The sequence below is a fragment of the Abramis brama genome, assembly GCF_963993115.1.
Source record: "Abramis brama genome assembly, chromosome: 7".
Taxonomy (NCBI): domain Eukaryota; kingdom Metazoa; phylum Chordata; class Actinopteri; order Cypriniformes; family Leuciscidae; genus Abramis; species Abramis brama.
This window is the reverse complement of record NC_139969.1, coordinates 23379630-23401220: the sequence shown is the minus strand read 5'-3', so window position 1 is coordinate 23401220 and position 21591 is coordinate 23379630. Positions and strand designations below refer to the sequence as shown.

General features: G+C 39.1%; 1 protein-coding gene across 1 annotated transcript in view; it reads right to left on the bottom strand.

The window, feature by feature from the left end:
- Positions 1 to 3163: 3163 nt before the first annotated feature.
- Positions 3164 to 21591, bottom strand: part of fbxl7 (F-box and leucine-rich repeat protein 7) — a 31435-nt gene continuing 13007 nt past the window's right edge. The window contains exons 3-4 of the mRNA XM_084118786.1: positions 8216 to 8821; positions 3164 to 4466 (exon numbers count right to left, since the gene is read on the bottom strand). Of these exons, the coding sequence (XP_083974912.1) occupies positions 3730 to 4466; positions 8216 to 8821 (1343 nt within the window). The 3' untranslated portion in view covers positions 3164 to 3729. The remainder of the gene's footprint in view (positions 4467 to 8215; positions 8822 to 21591) is intronic.

The window sequence follows — 21591 nt, the reverse complement described above, 5'->3', positions numbered from 1 at the left end:
TTATTTAAGAAAAAACTATTAATTAAATATTAATAGAGAAATCTTACCTCGGTGTCACCGTCAACGTCTTACCTAAAACAATGTAACGTAGTTAAAAGTTTATTAAAAAACAACAACAACAACAATAACTATGAATTAAAGCTAGTTAATTAAATAGAGAAATCTTACTTCGGTGACACCGTCAACGTCTTACCCATAGGTCGTCTTACCTAGTTTATTTTTATTTTTTTAAACTATAAAGCTGGTTAATTAGAGAAATCTTACCTCGGTGTCACCGTCAACGTCTTACCTAAACAATGTAACGTTAAGTTAAAAGTTTATTTAAAAAAAAATATATATATATATATATATTTCCAAAAATAACTCTATAAATAAAAATAGTATTTATTGATTCGCTGTGAGCGATAAGAGGTGGACTTATGCGCATGCTCCGGCAATGATGGAAAGGGCCACGGTGATTGGCTGTCTTAAAATGTAAAAGATGGAAATGCTGAGATCTGATTGGCTGTCGTAAAATGTAAAAGATGGAAATGCTGAGATCTGAAATATACACAACACATCCTTTTCCACTCTACTTATTTGTCCATAATATATAGATTTTTCAAAATTCCCCGTGAATTTTGCGGGTCAAGACAGCAGGTGGTGCCCAAACCTCACGTAAATGTTGGGGATTTCCCTAACAATCTGGGAAACTCTGTTCTATGCTGTTCTGAACTGCTGTGGGCTGTGATGATAATTGAATTAGTTGTATAGTGTTGACTATGTAGTGTACGCATGTTAGCCTGGACTGCTCTGCTGCTCAGGGATGTAATATTAGGCTACAATGGACTGTACTGCTGTTTTATCACTAGGAAATAGTCAGACTCAAATTAATCTGATTACATTTCCTTCTATTTTCTCACAACTACATTGCCAGCTAGCTTTTTTTCTGTGGCAACTGACCAAGGTGTCAGTTAGCGGCTAAATGATAGCTTAAACAGCTTAACCTGCAAGTAACATTGTCAAAACAGCTTTGAAGTGTTTCATTATAAATTATACATACTGCCTCAAATGTAAAATTACACAGTGCTTACCTTAGATGCCTGATCTTTTCCTTAAACGTGGCTAATAACATATATATTATAAATATAGGATTGTGTGAATGGGAGCATCAGTTCCGTAGATTCCAATATCATACAGTCTCTGTTGGAAAGAGTTAGTGAAGGATGAAGAACAAATGGCATTTAATTATCACAACTATCACAAAACATACAAACAGTCACTGAACATCCAGGTAACAACACAGTATTGAGAATCAAGACTGCAAACTTTTGAACTTGTTCAAACTGGTTAATTTTTGTACATTCAGCTATTATTTTGTCTTGTGGACTATATAAACATCTGTTATGTAAAATAGCTTATTCATGGCGGTACAACATAACAACACATGCAATCTGATCCCTCTAATTTAATTATTTTTTGTAATTATTATCATTTAGCAGATTTTACAATGTAGAAGAGGGACTTAATCACCTGACAGTGATTATAAAATCAGGTCCAAATAAATATATAAATGATGAACATAAATTAATACACACGATTGTGCGGGTGGATTATTCCATAGGCGTAATGGTTTGATCATTCTGATTGGATTAGGAGCAGACTGATTGCTATAAAACAGGGTTCACCAATCTCGGTCCTGGAGGGCCGCTGTCCTGCAGAGTTTAGCTCCAACCCCAATTAAACACACCTGAACCAGCTAATCAAGGTCTCACTAGGCATACTAGAAACTTTCAAACAGGTGTGTTGGAGCTGGTTGGAGCTAAACTCTGCAGGACAGCGGCCCTCCAGGACCGAGATTGGTGAACCCTGCTATAAAAGGAGGGAAAAAGTACTTCCAATCATTGTGGTTACCTCCAAAGAAAGACGTGCAGCCATCATCGCTTTGTAATCAAAATGGCCTCACATGCAAGGAAACTACTGCAAAGGATATTGCACCTGAAAGAACCATTTATTGGATCATCAAGAACTTCAGGAGAGAGGTTCAACTGCAGTGATGAAAGCTTCAGGTTGTCCCAGAGTGTCCAGAAAGCTATGGAGTCGTGTCATCACCAGTGCAGAGCTGCTCAATATTGGCAGCAAGTGGATGTGATGCATCTGTACTCACAGCACAGTGAGGCCAAGACTTTTGGACAACGGCCTGGGGTCAAGAAGGACAGCAAAGAAGCCACTTCTCTCCAAGAGAAACATCAAGGACAGACTGAAATTCTGCAGGAAGCTGAAGATTGGACGGCAGAAGACTGGTGAAAAGTTATTTTCGATGAAGCAACCTACCATGATGAAGCACCCTACCGACTGTCTGAGATATCTGGAAAATCAATTGTCCGGAGAAGAAAAGGTGAACGCTATATGAGTCCTGTGTCGTGCCAACAGTGAAGAATCCTGAGACCATCCATGTGTGGGGTTTCTTTTCATCCAATGGAGTGAGCTCTCATACAATTCTGCCAAAAAACACTGCCATGAATAAAGAAAGATTTCAAAACGTTCTGCAAGAGCAACGATCTCTCAACGATCCAGGAGCAATTTGGTGATGATCCGTGGCATGATGGAACATCATGTCATAAGGCAAGAGTGATAATGAAGTGGCTCGGAGATCATTGCATTGAAATTTTGGATCCGTGGCCAGGCAAGTCCTCTGATCTTAATTTCATAGAGAACCTGTGGTTAATCCTCAAAAGATGAGTGGACAAGTGTGCACACACACACACACACACACACAATAAAGTTGTTATTTTGGGGTTTTTTTGCACACAAAAAGTATTCTCGTCGCTTGATAAACTTAAGGTTGAGCCACTGTAGTCACTTGGACTATTTTAACATTGTTTTTACTAACTTTTCTGGACCGGCAGAATGAAATTGCATAGAAGCCTATGAAGGAGTCAGACAGCTCTCAGATTTCATCAAAAATATCTTAATTTGTGTTCCGAAGATGAACGAAAATTTTTGGTGAACTAACCATTTAATGTAATTCAGTAATCAAGATGAGTACTTAGAATGTACAATTCTAAAATGTAGCAGCCCACAGGTTGACAACCACTGTAATAGCATATTTTGTGCTTTTTCTTTCATGGACTTCGACTACTACAGGTTAGCAAGATAAAAGCAGACATCATGATTTTGTTTTATATGGCTTAGACCTCTTTATTCCACTGTGGTCTTCAATTTGTTAAACACCTGAAACGAGCCTTATTGACCATTACAAAGGTGAACGTCACAGCAAAAATGGCACTGTTCGGTAATATTACTTGGCACTGAAACCAAGACAGAAAGGCTTACATGATGAAACAAAGCAAAACATTCACAACAGAGATATCAAATGTAAACACTAAAAAAACTGAATTATGGACCACTGTAGTTCTGCAAACTAGTTTCATGTCTGGTTAAAGTCACATCATGTAATCCTCTATGCATCAAGAAATTGCATTCATGAAAATTCATTGCTTGCAATGTACATGTTAGATGTAATACAATCTGACATATACAAAAGATGAGTAATCAAAAAAAATATATAAGTGAATAAAAATATAAATAGATGGATTAAAAAGTTAAGATTTCTCCCAACCATGCAAATTAAATACAGAGGTGCAGCAGTGTAAATCTCGGCTATGTTGTCCAGCGGAGACGTCACCGGCCCGGGTCAAAAGAGATTATCTTCTCAAATCCGTCCACGCAATCTCATGTGTGCAGCTCTCAGAAAAAGGCTGGATTAGTATGTTCAATGACGCAGCGTTTACAGTGACGTTTGACAAAGCGCAGCGCCTCCAGTGACACGTCACAGTCCTGTACATTCAGCAGCTGAAGGTCGAAGCAGTTCGCAGCAACCACCTGCAGCCCACGGCCCGTGATGCTCTCGCACGACTTCAGACTCAGTCTCTTCAGGTTGAACGAGTTTAGTGCAAGCTGCTCCAGGCCTGCGTCCGACACCAGCGGGCACTTCCCAATGTCCAGGGACTTGAGCTTGAGGCAGTTCTTGGCAAGGTGCTCAATGCCGTGGTCCGTCAGTCCCTCGCAGCCACGAGCGTTCAGGTAACGCAGTCTGATGCAGTATTTCGCCACGTAGCGCACGCCCACGTCTGTGATGCGGCCGCAGTGCGCTACGCTGAGGTAGCGCAGGCGGCCCTCTAGTTTAGCGATCTCCCGCAGGCCAAAGTCACTGATGAAGCGGCAGTCGCTGACGCTGAGCTCCCGCACGGACGGACAGTAGATGACCAGGAAGCGCAGGCCCTCGTCGGTCAGACGCACGCAGCGCCGCAGGTAGAGGTGGGTGAGCTGAGTGCAGTGAGCTGCAATGGTGTGCAGGCCTTCGTCTTCCAAAGCAAAACAGTCAGTCATGTCAAGATAGCGGATAGAGATCTGCTGGCCATGAAGAGGGGAGAGTTTCACGGACACGTCCCGAGTCAGGCTGATGCACGTTACCTTAGAGCACCCTGCAGAGGACAAAGACAGTAAAGAATATGAACAGTGTAATACAAAGCAGACTTCATTTGCACACACAATATGTAAGAATTCAGAACCTGATATGAAACATTTGACCAAAACCTGTATTTAAAGATGAAGTGTGTAATTTCTGTGGTTCTGGTGTCACCGAAGGGCCAGATTTACTAACAGCTACTGTCAGGGTTTACTAATGGCGCTTTTCCACTGCATGGTACGGTACGGCTCGGTTCGGTACGGCACGCTTTGGCGCTTTTCCACTGCATGGTACGGTACGGCTCGGTTCGGTACGGCTCACTTATGGCGCATTTCCACTGCATGGTACGGTACGGTACGGTACGGCTCGCTTCGGCTCGCTTTAAATGGTACCACCTCTGTTGAGGTTCCAAGCGTACCGTACCGATACTAAAATGTGACATGAAAACACTGCAGATCACTGATTGGTCAGACAGAATCATCACTACCATTGTATTTACGACACGAGACACTAAACCCGCTAGATTTAAATAGCCAGTAGACAACAGCCACGCTGTAGCGCCTGTTTTAAAAGTATTTGCTTTAAAAAAAAAAGTATAAACTTCAAAAAAAGAAATGGCTGAATCGTGGTCAGTGGACGTGGTGCAGACGTTCCTCTCGTTGGTTGCCGAGGAGTGGATGGGGAAACACGGAATGAAAAATTTGCATTTAATATGATGATATCATGGCAGTAGAGACGGCAACTATAACGATCAGTCCCACCCACTTTGAAGCGGTACTAACTGCAGTGGAAAAGCAACCGAGCTAAAGCGAACCGTACCGAGTCGAGTCGTACCACGCAGTGGAAAAGCGAAGCGAGCCGAACCGTTCCGCGCCGAGTCAAACCGTATCGAGCCGAAACGAGCCGTACCATGCAGTGGAAAAGCGCCATAAAGACACGCAGTGAAAAAAGTGCGCTGAAAAGGCGTGGACAGGGTTATTTTTGCAACTGACTTTTGTCACTTGCATTTGTCCCTTTCAGACGCAAAATGTATGGGAGGAGAGTATTTAAATGAATCATGCAAGGTGATTTACTAAGGTTTGCGCTAGTCAATTTGCATTTAAAGGGACACACACAAAACGGTGCGTTTTTGCTCACCCTCATCTGGGGTATTTTGAGCTAAAACTTCACATACACACTCTGGGGACATCAAAGACTTATTTTACATCTTGTGAAAAGGGCATTATACCACCCCTTTAAAATGAGATTTGAGTTAAGGGGAATGGAAGATTTTGATCAAGTAATGTCTTAGATCAGTTACTGATTTTTATTTATTTATTTTATTTTTCATTCCAGAAAGGACAAAACAGCAATATACATTTCTGTTTTTGTTTCAAATTTCATATGATAGCTTTGTGTTGGAAACAGAATTTGTGTGAAATTTTAGTCATTATTCAATTTTGTAATCTTTCCTATTGCTGTATTTCTCAAATTTAATTGCGCCTTTTTGGAATTGTGCTCTCATGCTAATTTTACTGTTTGGTAATAATAACAATAATAATGATAAATATTAATTATATTTTTATACAATTACTATATATTATTCATATTATCATAAAATATGAGTTGTCTGCATTTAAGAATTAGTACATATTAAAATTTTAGGATAGTCTAGGTCTGTCTACAATAAAAAGGCTTTTTAATATCACAATCTATGTGCTTGAAGTATTTTGCGAGGAGATATTCACTAATATATATTCTTTCTGGAACACCCATATTTTTGCTTTATTTTTTGAGAACCAAATGTTTCTTTACTTATAGCTGTCTCTGCATATTAAGCTGCCATAGGAGAAAGTATTTTAAGAAAAATGAGCTTTGGAGACTGTTTTGACCATTACAGAAAAAGAAAACATATCTCTTTAGAACCATGTGCATGTGATGATTTTTACCCCCAAAAGACAGACATTTTCATCTTGTCAGATGCACATGAAAAGAAATACCAAATGTTTGGTTTTAGATCTGTTTTTTACAGGAATCACAGAAAGCCTTGATGTAAAACATTCCATCTAAGAAATGTATCTCCTCTGCTGTCTAGTCATCTGATTTAACTTGTGAAACTCCAACATCAGACCTCAGACAGTAGAACTAAAGCTGAAGGTTATGGCAGAATATCTGAAGAATATGAAAATGGCAGCAGAGGGTTTGATTGAAACCTTGCAGAGACATCTGAACTGAGTCATATCAGGAGGAGTGGGGGATGGGATCTCCCCATGTGTCCTTTAGGAGCACAGTGAGAATGCAACGCTCGAGTCCATCGGCAGAGGGACTCCAGCCGGACCCCTGCGCTCACACAGGGAAAACAACAACGTGCTTGAACAGGAAGTGCAGTGCAGGAAGTTGGAAATAAAACACCAGGGAAGGGACTTGAGGACATGAGGAGGAGGAGGAGTATTTTCTGACATATTCACTGAATCCTACATTGTAAACCTCTATATAGTCCTTTATGAAACGTAATACTTGCAAGAAAACAAAGGAAATCCGGTTAAAATGTTGCCAGGTAAAGCCATTAATAACATGTACTGAGAACACAATACTGAAAACAAACTGGAGAAATGGACAAAGATTCATATAAAGGCTCTTATATGAACATTTAATAATCTACCTTAATAGCCATTTATTTTATACAAAATAGTTGATGATTGATTCTCTAAATTGGGGTAGCAGATTTTCCCAAAGCACCTTAAAGTCAGAGGTCCTGGTTCTGCTTGGGCTTATGTTTCTTTTGGGAAGTATAGAGAGCAAAGACAGAATGCCAGAGCTATTAATACCTTTTCCAGCTTTTCCAAGAGGAAGTTCTGGACATTTCAGTAATCTCTGTGAGTAAAACTGTCTTCTGTGCTGGACAACAAAGCAGGTGAAGCACAGGCTGTCTGGCTCTGAGTCAGTAAGTCATTTATATAGCTGAATACAAATCCTTCTGGGTTTTTAGAGAGTCTGTAGACCAACACAGCTACTTTACTGGCATGTTAGTTTGAGAATGTCAAATTGAATATAATTGTGTCAAGTCAATACTCAAATACTCTTTTTGTGCCAAATTTCACAGGACTATTCTGATAGGATTGTGGACAGCAGGGGAAAATCAAAGCTGAATTTGATATGTGGCAGCCAAGACCATGAGACCACTGAAATTAAAGACACATTTAGAAACCAAAATTAGTCAATTTTCTAAATTCAGTCTAGGTCATGAATAATTTGAATCATTTTGCATACAGCATGTAGTTTATGTAATATTGCGTGATGTAAATTAACATGATGTACAACATAACAATTTTGGTGCTGTGTTGGGATGCCAATTGATGTCCAAAATAAAGTCCTGATTCTGAAGCAAAACCATTTGAAACAATTAAAAATTAAAATATGTAAAATAGCAATTACATTATAAATAAATCATAAATAAAATTAAAACATTTCTTATATTACCAACAGGGCATTATTTCCAATAATTAAGTTCATCACTATTGTGACTTTTACACTTTCCTAACCAAGCTGAATGTAACAATGCTGTAAATCTGAGTTTTTGTCCTAACCATTTGGATGGTAGCTTTGTTTCTGTTTTTGTAGCTGGGTAACCCCACTCAATGTCAAATCGCATTGGTCTAAAATCCTGCTATAACTGTACATTAAACATTAAATATCTTCTGACTGCATTCAGTGTGGGCAGCACCTGTTTAGGAGAGATAAATACTAGTAATAAAACCAAACATCATCACTCAAAAAACAAATTACCTGAAACATCCAGGTGTTCCAGGTTGGGACAGCGTGACACCACCTCAAACACGGCCTCGTTGGACACGTTATAACAGCCGGCCACCTCTAAGCGACGGAGTTCTGGACAGCACTGTGCCACCGTGTACAGTCCTCGATCAGTCAGCCTCCGACAGCCACTGACCACCACCGCCTCCAGGGTCAGACACACATTGGGGGTGTCCTGGCACAGTCTGCGAGTAAGAACCCGAAGCGCGCGCTCCACGTGTAGCACGTCTCCGGTCAGACGAATAGTCCTCCACAAGCGGGGGTCCCAGGCCAAGTTGTACCAGCGACGGCACACGCGGGCGCACCGGCACAGCTGGTTGGTGGGCAGGTGGGTGAAGATCTGTAGGAAAGCATGGTCAGGGAGGATGTCGATGGGCGCCCCCTGCTGGTCTCTCGGTTGCCGCAGGCCCCTCTGAGGATGGGTGAGGGAAGTGGGCGGCGTGTGGACCATGGCGATGGTTTCCGTGCCGAATGTGGAAGAGGATGTAGAGGAGCCATTAAGTACAGCTGAAGATGAACGAGGTGGCAATATCAGAGCTGGACTTGGCGTACTCACTGTTCGCATACTGAGGTCCGAATCTGGGAAGAAGGGAAATAGAAAAATGAAGAGGAAAGGCAGAGAGAGAAAGACAAGAACACACTATGATATTGCACTCAAACCACTCTGAGAACATCATTATGTAACAAAGACAAGTTGTTGAAATAATGTAAACAAATAGCAGTCTTTCCTTTTCAAATCATTTCCTCAGTTAATGCATTGTCTTTCTGCACATGCAAAGCACTTGGCTCCATCCCACAATGTTGACTGAGGTAGAAAGTGTTTCATAGCTTAAGAAAAAATGCCTCTCTGGCAGGGTTGTTGAGATCTAGCATGTATTGTACATGCAGCCTGCAAAAGCCATATTCACAGACTAATCTCCCATGAATTTCCTCCACTGTATGATCTGGCCCAGGTCATGCCTGAAACCCCAGATATAATGCATCAGGCCTTATTTACTTTTTCCTGAACCATCAGGGAAGTAATGATTGGATGAGGATCAAGGGTTACCAAGCTTTTATTATTCCATTTGATTAAACTGCGAGCAGCTTAACTGCAATATGTATTGTTCAGCAAAACTCAAGCCATAACTCTGTTATTTCCATTAATTTATGGGCATGATGACTCCATTGTTCCCTTTGACAGATGTTTTTGTCTCCTACAGTTTCACAGTGCACTGTGTTGAATAATGGGAAACAGCAGCTCATAATCATATCCCATATATGACGGATAAGCCTCCATTCACAAGAATCTGAAAGCAAGCAAGCTCAGTCTTCAAGCACTGCCTTTATGAAGATCATATCTCTATAACAGCACAAGATATTTAAGTCCATTGATCGACACATTTAACAAGCTTCTGTTCTGATCAAATATTTGGAAAAAAGTGTGATTCTATTGCCAATTTATTATATATATCATAATTTTCTTTTATATAATATAATATAATATAATATAATATAATATAATATAATATAATATAATTGAATATTTTAATATAATATAATATAATATAATATAATATAATATAATATAATATAATATAATATAATATAATATAATATTTATTATTAGCGAGTGTAATTTCAATAAGTTAAATATAATATAAATATAAATATTTCTTAAAAGTTAAATTTAAAACAATTCTTGCCAAAGCTTTGTTTACATGCGTAAATCTCTAAAATACTTGGCCTTAACTATATATTAAACAAAAAAAATGTGGTAACACATTTCATTTAGAAAAATAAATAAAAATGCATGTGCAAGAACCAGTATCGGTAGTAAAATTTAATGGTAGTTAAATTTTTAAAAAACGGATCTTATTCATAACAGGCTGTTGGTTCCAACCCCTATAATTAATGAAAAAGTAAATACAAAATGCTCTAAGAAATAGAAAGCAGTAAGGACAAAACCCCCACACAACTCAAATTGCCAGAAGGGAGCATATAGTGAGACATTTAGCTTTGATTGAATTGCTACAGCCACCACATTCACAAACTTAGTCCTCAGAGCAGCCAAAGTCCCATAATGTTATGGGGAGCCACTACAGTTGGCAGAAGAAGCAGAAGCCAATTACATTTTAATGTCACCACTAGAGACAAAGAATTGGAAGTGGCCGTGAAGGCTGCATGGCCCTGAGCCCTGACTCACACGATAGATCCCCACCCTCACTACCAGCTGAATTACACTGCTTTGCACAGCTAATACAAAGCATTAGCTCCTAGTTGAACAAACAGTAGGAGGAGCTCCATGGTCATGGTGGTCATTTTCAAAACACTAATAGCAACCTTGCTAGAAAATCAAGCTTAAAGCTGATTTGACATAGTTTTTTATAGACATTAGCAGGTCCAAACTGGTTAATCAGACAAATTATCAACTGGCCAACTTGGTTTCGACCTGGATCTGCTGTAATAGTATTATCAGCATGACAATTTGAGTGAAAAGTTGAATTGAGGAATGAATTTTTTAGAATTCCCCCTTTTGCTTTAATGACAGCGGCATTTGAGCTGCATTAACTCCACACACCTGTTGATCATATAATTTGAGAATAATCCAATGAGCATCAAGGACATTTGACCATCTGTTCTTTCACAAAGTCAGTGTCTAAGGATGCATCCGAAAAAGCACTTATTTTGAATAAGTTATTACTTCACGACCGCTAAACGTTGTATATAGTATGAATGTGTGTAGTATGAATGTGATTCGGACATACTACATCCACCATGCTGCCATTATTATGTGACCTACCAGGGTCAGCCATTCATAAATCCTCTCCCGTGGCCTCATGGGATGGTAAAGTGTCCATCGTATGCATACTTCAGAATCTCACTCTCATTCGGGTACTTTTTGCTTACTCTTTTATGTGTACTGTGAATTTGGACATACTTCTTTTGTCTCATACTATTTTTCGCGTACTATATAGTAAGGAAGTATGTGATTTCAGATGCTGCTTGCTATGAATGTGTGAAAGAATATTGGAGTGCATAAATCTGAAAGTTTGCGGGTTTTAACCACCAGGAACATCTTGCTTAATTTATCTTGCTAAATGCTAGAAGTGTAAAGTTGCTTATTGTAAGAACTCAACAGGTGGCTAAAATAATGTTTCCTGAGTTAACAGTTTATACACTCACATACAGATTTTTCTCTTTGACAGATTGACTAAACATTAAAGCAGCAGCTGTAATCAGGGTGCCAGTGTCTGTTTCACACATTAATGCATTACTCAAGCGTGGGATTTCAGCAGCTTAAAGCTCATCGGTCTGAGGGCTATAGAGCAGTTGCACTGATACTAAAGTGTGTCAGGCTGTTAAGAAGAGGATTAAAAATCTACTAATCCTCCATTAGTGTTAAATCAATGGATGGTTCATCTGTGAAACCTCCACAAGAGTAGCACTGTACCAATCAAATGACCACAAACATATGGAGAAACCTGCTTCTGGCACTTTTGCATTTTCAGACTGCTTCTTAAGGACCTTCTAGAATATATATTGTTTAGCCTTAAAGAATCTGAACGTTTTTCAGTAATGTTTGCAATATAGGAAAAAAAGTCTATTTTGTTTTTTCTCCAAGCCTCCAAGTTTTATTTGCTCCAGTTATTTTCTTGTAAATCCCCCAAAACTTCTGGTTTAAAGAAATACCTTTGCCAAATTTAACCCAAAACCACATATAATGCCACAGAAGCCATAATTACCTCAAGCCACGAATTGTATCTCATTATTGTATTTATTTTAAGACTGTTGCATGCCTGTTCTGGTTGCAATCTAATGAAAATGAGGTGAAAACATGAAACTTGAAGCTAAAACGTTATTAATGTCAATGTAGAACTTAAACAGTTTTTCCTACAAACCATTGGTAGTCGAACCTTGAAAATGTGAAATAAATCTGTGACGTTTGTTTGAATTGTTAAGGGGAGGCCTTCTTCCTCTTTTCATCCGAGAGTTAAAGTCTGTCTATGGTGAATACTAGACTATGGATTGGTATTCCAGGCAGGTGCAATGAGGTTCTCAGACATAAAACTACTCCAGAGACAAGATGCCAACTAGCCATTTAATCCACTGACTAATGCTCACTTTGACAAAGGTTTTTTTTAAAAAGCAGACAAAAATAAAGCATCTAGTGTTTTAAAGCAACAACAAAGAAAAACACTGTTTGAGGCTTGTTTGCAACCAAAGTAGCACAGTTTACTTTCCCAGCATCTCTTTTTAATCTATTTAAAAAAAATAACAACAGGGAGTTGGGATAAGTGTTAAGCTGTTGTGAAATGGCACACCAAAATTGCTTGGCCTGGTGATTTTGATATTGACTTTCAATTATTAATTAAAAATAAACCATCACAAAAGAGATAATTCACCCAAAAATGTATTCACCCATAATTCACCCATAAAAATATATTTAAAAATCTTCGCTGCTTTATATTTAAAACAGGATAGGATTAAATTTGAGGTAGTTTGATCTTGATCATGTTCACCCATGCACTCTGAGGGGCTGAAAACAACTTAACAAAGAGGACAATGTGTAAATATAATTTCAAACCTCCATTTAAGCCCAGTTATCTCTATTTACACCCATATTTAAGGGGTCCTATCACACCCAGCGCTATGTGGCGACAGGCAAATGTTTTTTGCTAGTTTTGCTAGTTTCAGCCCAACGCAGTTATCATTTTCACGTCCTGCGCTGTAGGCTAAGTTGTTTAAATAGCAAATGCATTTGCGCCCATTTGTACGCCCATGGATGTGCTGGTCTGAAAACGAGGTGTGTTCAGGCGCATTGTTGGCGCGTTGATATTTTGAGGCAACTGAAATAGACTGCACAATTTTTTTTTTGTTATTTAAAGAGCGCATTAGTAATATGCGCCTATAAGTGTGTCCACAACCCGCGTTTGCTTAAACCTCGCGCACGAGCAGATCCGTTTTTCCGTTTGCAAATTCCGCCATGTAAATAGCGAATCCGCCATGGTGCGAGTGCAACTGGCTTTTAAAGGGAATGGGAGATGAGACTGAACCATCAGGAATCCAAATTGCAGCTGCAACATTCAAATAACGCAAGCAATTTCGTTAGCACTTTTTTTACAGTCCTGTTCCCCATGTAGCCTACAGTCAAACCAAAATGTATTCAGACACCTTGCTATCCTAACTTACATAAATGAACTATAGTGTCCTGCACCCACTACAAAAAAAAAATCAAAAATGATATATGGTGTCTGAATAATTTTGGTTTGACTGTACACTATATACTTATAGTAATTGCAATAACTGGGTAATAACTAGGTACTAACCCTGAACCTACACACGTCATCTGCTAATGTAGAAATTTGTGTAGAACCTTAACCCATGTAGTTACCTTATATTACCAAGCACTTTCTTAGTAATAAGTAAGTAATAAAAATAAAAATTGTAAAATTGTTTTCAAACATTAACCAAACACAGTAATTTTGCAATCCATTCAGCAACACTGTGCCAAAGCTCTGCCACAAAGCATGCAATTCATTTAAGCAAAATATTAAGAGCAAATCTTCAATATGAGTTTGAGCTGTCTAGTCTTCCCATAGCCTGGCACCGAGGTGTAGGTAAAGGTTTTTAAATACCAAAAATCAACAGACGGGAATGTGAGGAATGTCATTTTACCCTGTAGCTCACTTAAGCAAAGCCTGCTGGGAACTCTCAGACTCATCACTCCTCCAGCTGTTCAGCATCCCGTCACTCAATGACCTCTGAACAACGTCAGCCGGGAATGTTTTCCTACACACCTCTATAATCCGAGACGACGCTGCTCATGTGGCCCGTACAATCATTATTAATTGCACAGCTGTCAGCTCTGGGATTGATTAGTTGTTCCTCTATACGAAAGCTTCCTGCTTGTTGAACTTTAAGACCTTTATTCATACATACTTCATAGTCTGATTGGAATAATCAAATCTGATAGATATGCTATGTTCTCACAGTCTTTTGCACAGAAAAGGAGTGGTTGGGAGGGAATCACGGTTACAAATTTGACAACAAAAGTCCTGTTTCATCTCAGGAGAGTTCCAGGGGTAATTGCTTACAAATATGCCTAATGCAGATTGGTTATCTTAAGACAGGACCCTTTACCATAATCTCAGTTGGAATCTTCTACCTTTTGAAGGATGAAAATGAGATGTTTGGAGTTAAGGCCAGATTCCATGTTTTGAGCAGACTCCAAAGGGTCTGGAATGAGGGTGAACGGGAGGTCAGACCCACTCACTCATGTTGTTTACTCATGCACAGATGACTGCACAGCTCCACACAGGCCACTATCAGGGGAATCACCACTAGCCAAAACTAAAAAATTCAGCTCTGGCAGTTGTGTTGAACATGCAAGGCAGATTTCAAACCTGCATAACACCACATCAGTCAAAGTTGCAGATATGTTGTTGTATAATCCATCACATTCACAATACATTGAAGCTATTTTCTTTCTACCCCATTTATAAAAAAATAAAATAAAAAAAGGCTACCTGATAGCCAAGTATACTGTATGGGAGCAACAGCAATTTCCCCACCAAGTTCAAAGCATCCTGCGATCGGTTCACTTGAGGTTTTCAGTTTTCCTCTCACTGGTGAGAGAAACACAGATCTGTTCAACAAAAAAAGTTTGGCAAAGGCAAACCTTTATTTTAAAAATGTTATGTTTTAAAACCCCTGAAGTTTGAAGGCTTATTTGCCTTATTATAAGCTTCTATTATTAGAGTTTATATATTTTATCATATTTGAGAAATTAACTTTTGTGGACCTGGGTGGAAAACAGAATGCATAACCTGTGATTAATATCTTTGAATTTTGGGCTGTGTCCGAAAGCTTAAAAATCCTCCTGCAGGGAGCATACGGAGGTAGGAAGGCAACAAGCCATGTCTGAATTTAATGATTGTGTCAGATCCTGTCTACTGAGATACCTTCATCTGATCAATTTTTTAAGTTGTATCACTGCCGAAGCAATACTTCACTGCATCGCTCATTATACTGTGTGTCCAATTCCGACAGTTGGTGTTCAGTTTGTGTATAATGTAGGTTTTTGCTCACTTTTTTCAACTTTCGACATAATTTAAAGTGAAATTAGTATTGTGGTGATTAAATATTAACATTATAATCATCAAAGCTCTCTCTATTTAGTTGTAGATCCATTATGCTGCATCAGAAGCCTGTTGGAAATCAGTTTAGAAGGTACCTTTGTGTGCAAATGCTGCTTGTGAAGTCATTGGCTTGTAGAGCAGTGAGGCAACAAGTTTTCAGACACAGTCGTAATTCAATAATTCCGCAATTCACCACTCTGTACTCTGCTTACAAATTCAGTCTCACGACCTCAGGTCTCCAATCTCACCATTAGTTCATTGTTTTAGTTAAAAGAAACAAAATGTGATGTCTTCAGACATGTACCTTTCAATTGGACACAGAGCGTGACCTCTGGCAGCAGACAGTAATCTGATCTCACATCGCGAATGTGAGGGGAACTTGTAACATTGTGGTGTCGGGGGCCAGAGACTGTAGCTGCTGGACTTTGATTCAGCAAAACTTGCTTTCATAAGTGTCAGAACTATTAAGCACAAACGTCAAGCCAAGAAATGAAATAATCATAAATGTTAAAGTACTAGGGTACATGACAGCAGAGCCGGATCTTTCCATCTGCAGCGGCAGCATTTGAGTCGTTCAGCTCTATCAGAGGTTGTTGACAGACCTGGCACTCCCTGCGCTTGGCTCATCTGTCAGTCTAACCACAGTTCCTGACAGACGCTGGTCCTGCATATGTCTCAGCTGTGCCCCTTCCAGCTTCTAGAGGGGCATCTTGTTTTGATTAAAATGCCTTCGGAGCTTCTCATGCGAGATTCTGGGGCTCTGCAAGAGTTTCTGCGTTAAAGAGCAGCTGTGCTCACTACCAGCAAACACACGGAATAATCACTCACGTTATCCCACTTTATTCTGACATTAACTTGTATATTAATTAACAATTCATATGTGTTCTGCATTATCCTGCATATTTAAAAAATGCATGGTGGAAATGGTGGAAAAAACGTAGGAGCTAAATTATTTGCACTGTTCAAAAGTTGTTCAAAAGTTCACCATCTTAAGCAGTATCAAGTATCAAAGCAATAGGTGCAGAAAAACACGTTCAGTTCCGGCATAAGCATACAATTTGCACTTTGTTTGTTTATTTTATTCCGTGCATTTATTCATAACAGTATACGGAAAAGTCAAACCATTGCGTCTCTTTGATGTTTTCACTCTCTAATTATCATATTAAAAGGAAGTGAAGTAACTGTGTCACCATAAATATTGTTCTAGAAATATTCCTCCTTATGGGCGCAGGATTCATCCTATTTAATCAAAAACATCATAAAGGAAATATTCAAACATCTGGTGTTCAAACCAGGGCTTTGCCACAGTAAAGGAGCAGAAGGAAAGGCATTTCATGTTCCTAACCAGTCTGCCCTGTTCTCATTCTCTCCCCTCCTCAGTTTGGAAAGCCAGGCTGGTGATGCATAAAGCAGAGAGGATCTGGAGAAACATTCTGAAGCCTGATCACCCTCGTCCTGGCCTGGGCCCCCTTACACAAATTAACCACATGTACACTCTGCCTGCACACAAATTTCTACATTAGCAGATGACGTGCAGAGAAAATTAAATACAAGAAACTGTGTGCACAGCAAAGCGAATGAAGACAATGATTTTTTTGTTTCATAAGATCACAGACAAATACATCTTTAAATGGGTGTTTTATGGCAGTGGATTAACAGATTAACTAGAATATTAGAAACTATACTGAATTTTGATTGGATGGCCCACTATGCAACCAAATCTCATAGTGGCTGTCAGAGCTGGACGTGAATGATCCCTCCGCCTTATACATGTAAAGCAGCCAAAGCATTTGGCCTCAAAGCTCATTATTCACAGATTCTTATTAGCTGGTCTAATCTCCAAAACCTGAAATAGCTAATCTGCAGACTGAGCCGTACATTTCAAGGCTAAATCGAAACATACTGTTAATCCAAAAAAAGACTGGAGTAGTTCTACAGAGTTCCTGTCCTCTTTCATAGTCTGGATGAAATATTATTATCTGTCTTCCATTATTCCATATATGTGAATGGAAAGGGATAGTTTCACCCAAAATGAAAAAAATCAGACCCCATTGACTTTCATTGCATGGACATAAAAAAAAGTTTTAAAAGTATCTTATTTTGCGTTCCACAAATGAAAGAAAATCATAGAGGTTTTGGACGACATGAGGGTGAGTAAATGACGACAGAATTTTCATTTTTGGGTGGACTATCCCTGGCCAGTCAGGGTTGGGCAACTCTGGCCCTCAAGATCTATTTTAGTTTAGCTCCAACCTTGATCAAACTCATCTGCATTTAGCTTTCAAGTAACCCTGAAGACTTGAAGTTTGTTCAGGTGTGTTTGATTAGGGTCAGAGCTAAACTCTGCAGGAAAATGGATCTCGAGGGCCAGAGTTGCTAACCCATGCTTTTTAAATGGTCAATGGCAATAATTGTCAAATATTAGAATCACATTTTCATTCATAACTAAATTTATTTTGTTCACATTTTTATTCCCCAACCAACCAAAAAGTCCATATAAAATTATTCCAATATTATTTCACATTCATACTGGCGAGTAAGCTTCTTATAAAGCAGCTCCTGGCCTCCTAAAAGGAAGCAATGACCTCACCAGGGTAGTTGGGGCACAATGGAAATAACTGCCTACTGACTTCCTGTTCTCCCTACTGTTCCCCATTATAGGAAACAACCGTGAGAGACAAAGGTCTCTGTACTCCAAGAGGAGACATTGTGCTCTCCACAAACATACACGCCAGCGACACAGAATGACAAATGTCGATGATACTCCTTTCTTCCATTTTTACTGGAAATGACAATTTCACAAGACTTTATAAGCTTATTAAAAAGATGATAGACTTTTTTAGAGCACAGTAGTCAAACTACCACACCTACCTCCATAATGGTGGTTTTGAAGTAAAAGATGGCAGACTGAGTATCTACATAAATGCCACACTAAAGCACCACACCATCAACTGGTCCAGCAGGGGTCTTGTTTACTCTTTCTCCACATAAGAGAAGCATCCCTCTCCTCTCCTCTCCACTCTGCCCTCACATAACTACATCTCACTAATCAGGGGTGCACTGCGGTCGCTGTAATCATCCTGTCATTTGGCATGAAAGCTCAAGACTTTTGAAGAGCTTACAAGAGTTTAAAGTAGCTGGCCCAGAATCTTCCAACACGTTCTTAACTGATTTTAGGCTTGGCATGAGGTCTTCTTGCATATCATATCAGCCTGAATTTTAACATGTGTACATGCCTATTGGCACTTTAGTTTTCAAGATATTATGGTTCTAGAATTCAGAAATACAATGTGCACATCCCTGCCTTTGTATTATTAATGCACTGTATGGAGGAAAATAGCAGTAGGAGAATGACTGAAGCTTTGAAAACCTGCAGCAGTGCCATTACCAAACCTCTCACAGACTTGCAAAAACTTAAGCTCTGTGGAAAGAAAAACAGTGTGGTTGAGTATGGGAATCTTTAAATGCAGTGCTCTGCCAAGTGTCTTTGGACATCAAATGAATTTCTTCTCTTAAACTTCTACTGTTGAATCTCTTCAGCAGCACTCAAAACAGGCAAACAAAGAAAATATACCTACAACCTAAAACCCAAGTCCAGGGATAAATCAGGCCCGGCTCTCCTGCTGCAGGTCCCTCTTAACTCTCCCAACCTGTTTTCTGCTCATGACCACAGAGGTTTGTCATGACACTCAGGGAAACTCTTTCACCTGAAACATCCAGACTAGAGGTTAAAACGGAACAGCAGTCCGAATCCATCCATATTGTTTTGTTAAAAAGGCAAACCTTGTGTTGGGAAAGGTTGTAAAGACAGGCACCTGCGGGACATTTCCCTTGAAAAACAAATCACTTCCCTTTGCTGCTGAGCAGCTTTCAACATGACTGTTACTTTACTGGAAAATTGCCAAATGGAGAAATATTTTTTTTTATAGTCCATATAAAATATAACTATTGTCTTAGATATTGGTTCTAATTTAAAACTAGTGAGCTTCACGACACAAAGGCTACAGAGTCAGACTTCAATGGCAGCATACTCTAATAAGCAATAATATACCCAGCACACAAATCTTAAATCATTAGGGACTGTTCGTTTTTTATTTAAGGGGCCACCGGAGGAGTTTTGAGATCTGTAGTCAAAAAATACATGACCCTCCCTTCGCCAGCAATAAATTTTTCTATGACCCTCCAAAATGATTGTGAAAAAAGGCATGACCCTCCCCGATAATTTATTGATTACTTCTGGTTTGCGTTTGGCAAAGATGTTCAGATAGCCATTGTTTTTTTTTATAACCATAAACTCCTGCTTTCTCATCTTACTAGGGCTGTAACGATAGACCAAACCTACGATTCGGTTCGTATCACGATTTTTGATTTTAGATTTGAAAAAAAATCTTGTTTTTGGTGCTGATGCCGGTGTGACGCGTTCAACATGTGGGTGGCGCTGCCAATAAAGCATCTAAGCTGTCACAAAGAACCGGCAAAAGTAATTATTATTAATATGTCAAATATAGCAAGGAGACATTTTAATTAAACAAGTGTTTTCTGTGTCGACCGCTGTCGATGCTGACTCGCAATCTTCGCAGAACGCGCCAGAGAGAAATGCACATTAGCTACATACGGATTACATAAGCAGAGATCAGTCTGTTTTCTCTCGTTTTCAATTGTTCTGTTTAAAAGTAGACATTTCAAGCTTTCTATATATTTATCAGGTCTGTGAGGCAAGTAGGCTACCTTACGCTGAGTTTCGGTTCATTTATGAGACAAGTCTAGTTCACTCGCCGGCGCCTCCGTGTCATGATTATCTATTTTCTACTATATTTACTTCTTATTTATTGAATCCAGGCAATTTGTTGATGAAACATTGATTAAAATTAAGATACAATTAATAAAAAAACGAAATTCACTTTAAAGAAAGGCTTTGTGCTTTCTGTTTGAGGTCTCTGTGAAAGTTTTAAAGTCGCTCTCAGAACGGCCATGTCCGTAATGGAGAACAACCATAACATTGTTTTTTTTTTCCTCATAAATGCGAACACGAAAAATAAAATAAAAATAATATTTTATGTTCTGTGGAGGCCGACCCTTCTTCATCCGGTGGGTAGGCTATATTAGCCTACTTTTGGTTTGCGCAGTGTAATTCATAGAATTACTAAAAAATATTTGGCCACCTAAAAGTTAAAGATTTTTTGTGTCACGTCATGTGTATTTCCCTCATATTAAATATAAAACGCATGTGTAGACTGATATTTTTCTAATGTCTTGACTCCTTTATTAAGGCAGTATGATATAAACAGACGTTTCAATATATTGGTATTAACCCTTGTGTGGTGTTCATATTTTTGTTACTCAGCCAGTGTTCGTGGGTCTGGTGGACCCGCTGCATTTTTGGGTTTTTAATTCAACACAATCAAAAATGTTATGTTAAAATACTCAACAGATGTTTACTTCATCCCAATTACAAGCAATATAAACAGCATATATGGTTAATATTTTCTCTTTACCTTTGTTAGATCACATTTAAGAATTGCAACCTCGTGTGGGAATGGCAGGAGTAGAAACACAAAACTCACTCTTGCACTCTTTCACACTTACACACAATCTCTCTCTCACACGCACGCACACACACACTCATGCACACACATACACACACACCCACAACACACACACAGACACACACAAAACACACACACACTCACTTGGATATGTGGTGTACGGTCACTCTCCATAGGCATAATGGTTTTTCTAATGTACAAACTGTATAATCTATCCCCCTACACTAACCCTACCCCTAAACCTACCAATCACAGAAAACTTTTGGCATTTTTTGAATTTCAAAAAACACCATTTAGTATGTTTTAGTATGAAGACACAGATGTCGTCATAAACCATGTTTACGTTGTAATACCCATGTCATTATACACATTTGTGTCCTCATAAACCATATACAAGAACATACACACACTAACAGCAGGCCCTGACAGGAGGAGGACAGAGTAAAGGTACACAGGACCTACAATTTCTACACTTTTATTAGCCCCGGGTCCAGTGGACCCGAACATCCTGTGTGTAATATAAATGTGTAGGGGGGGTATACAGTGTGTTTTCATTGAAAATGTGTTCTGATATATATTCCTCACAGAAAATGAGCCAAGGCCAATGAGTCTCAGTTTGAAAAAATAATTAATTGTATCATTTTTCTTTTGATAAAAAATGAAAACGGGTCCAACAGACCCG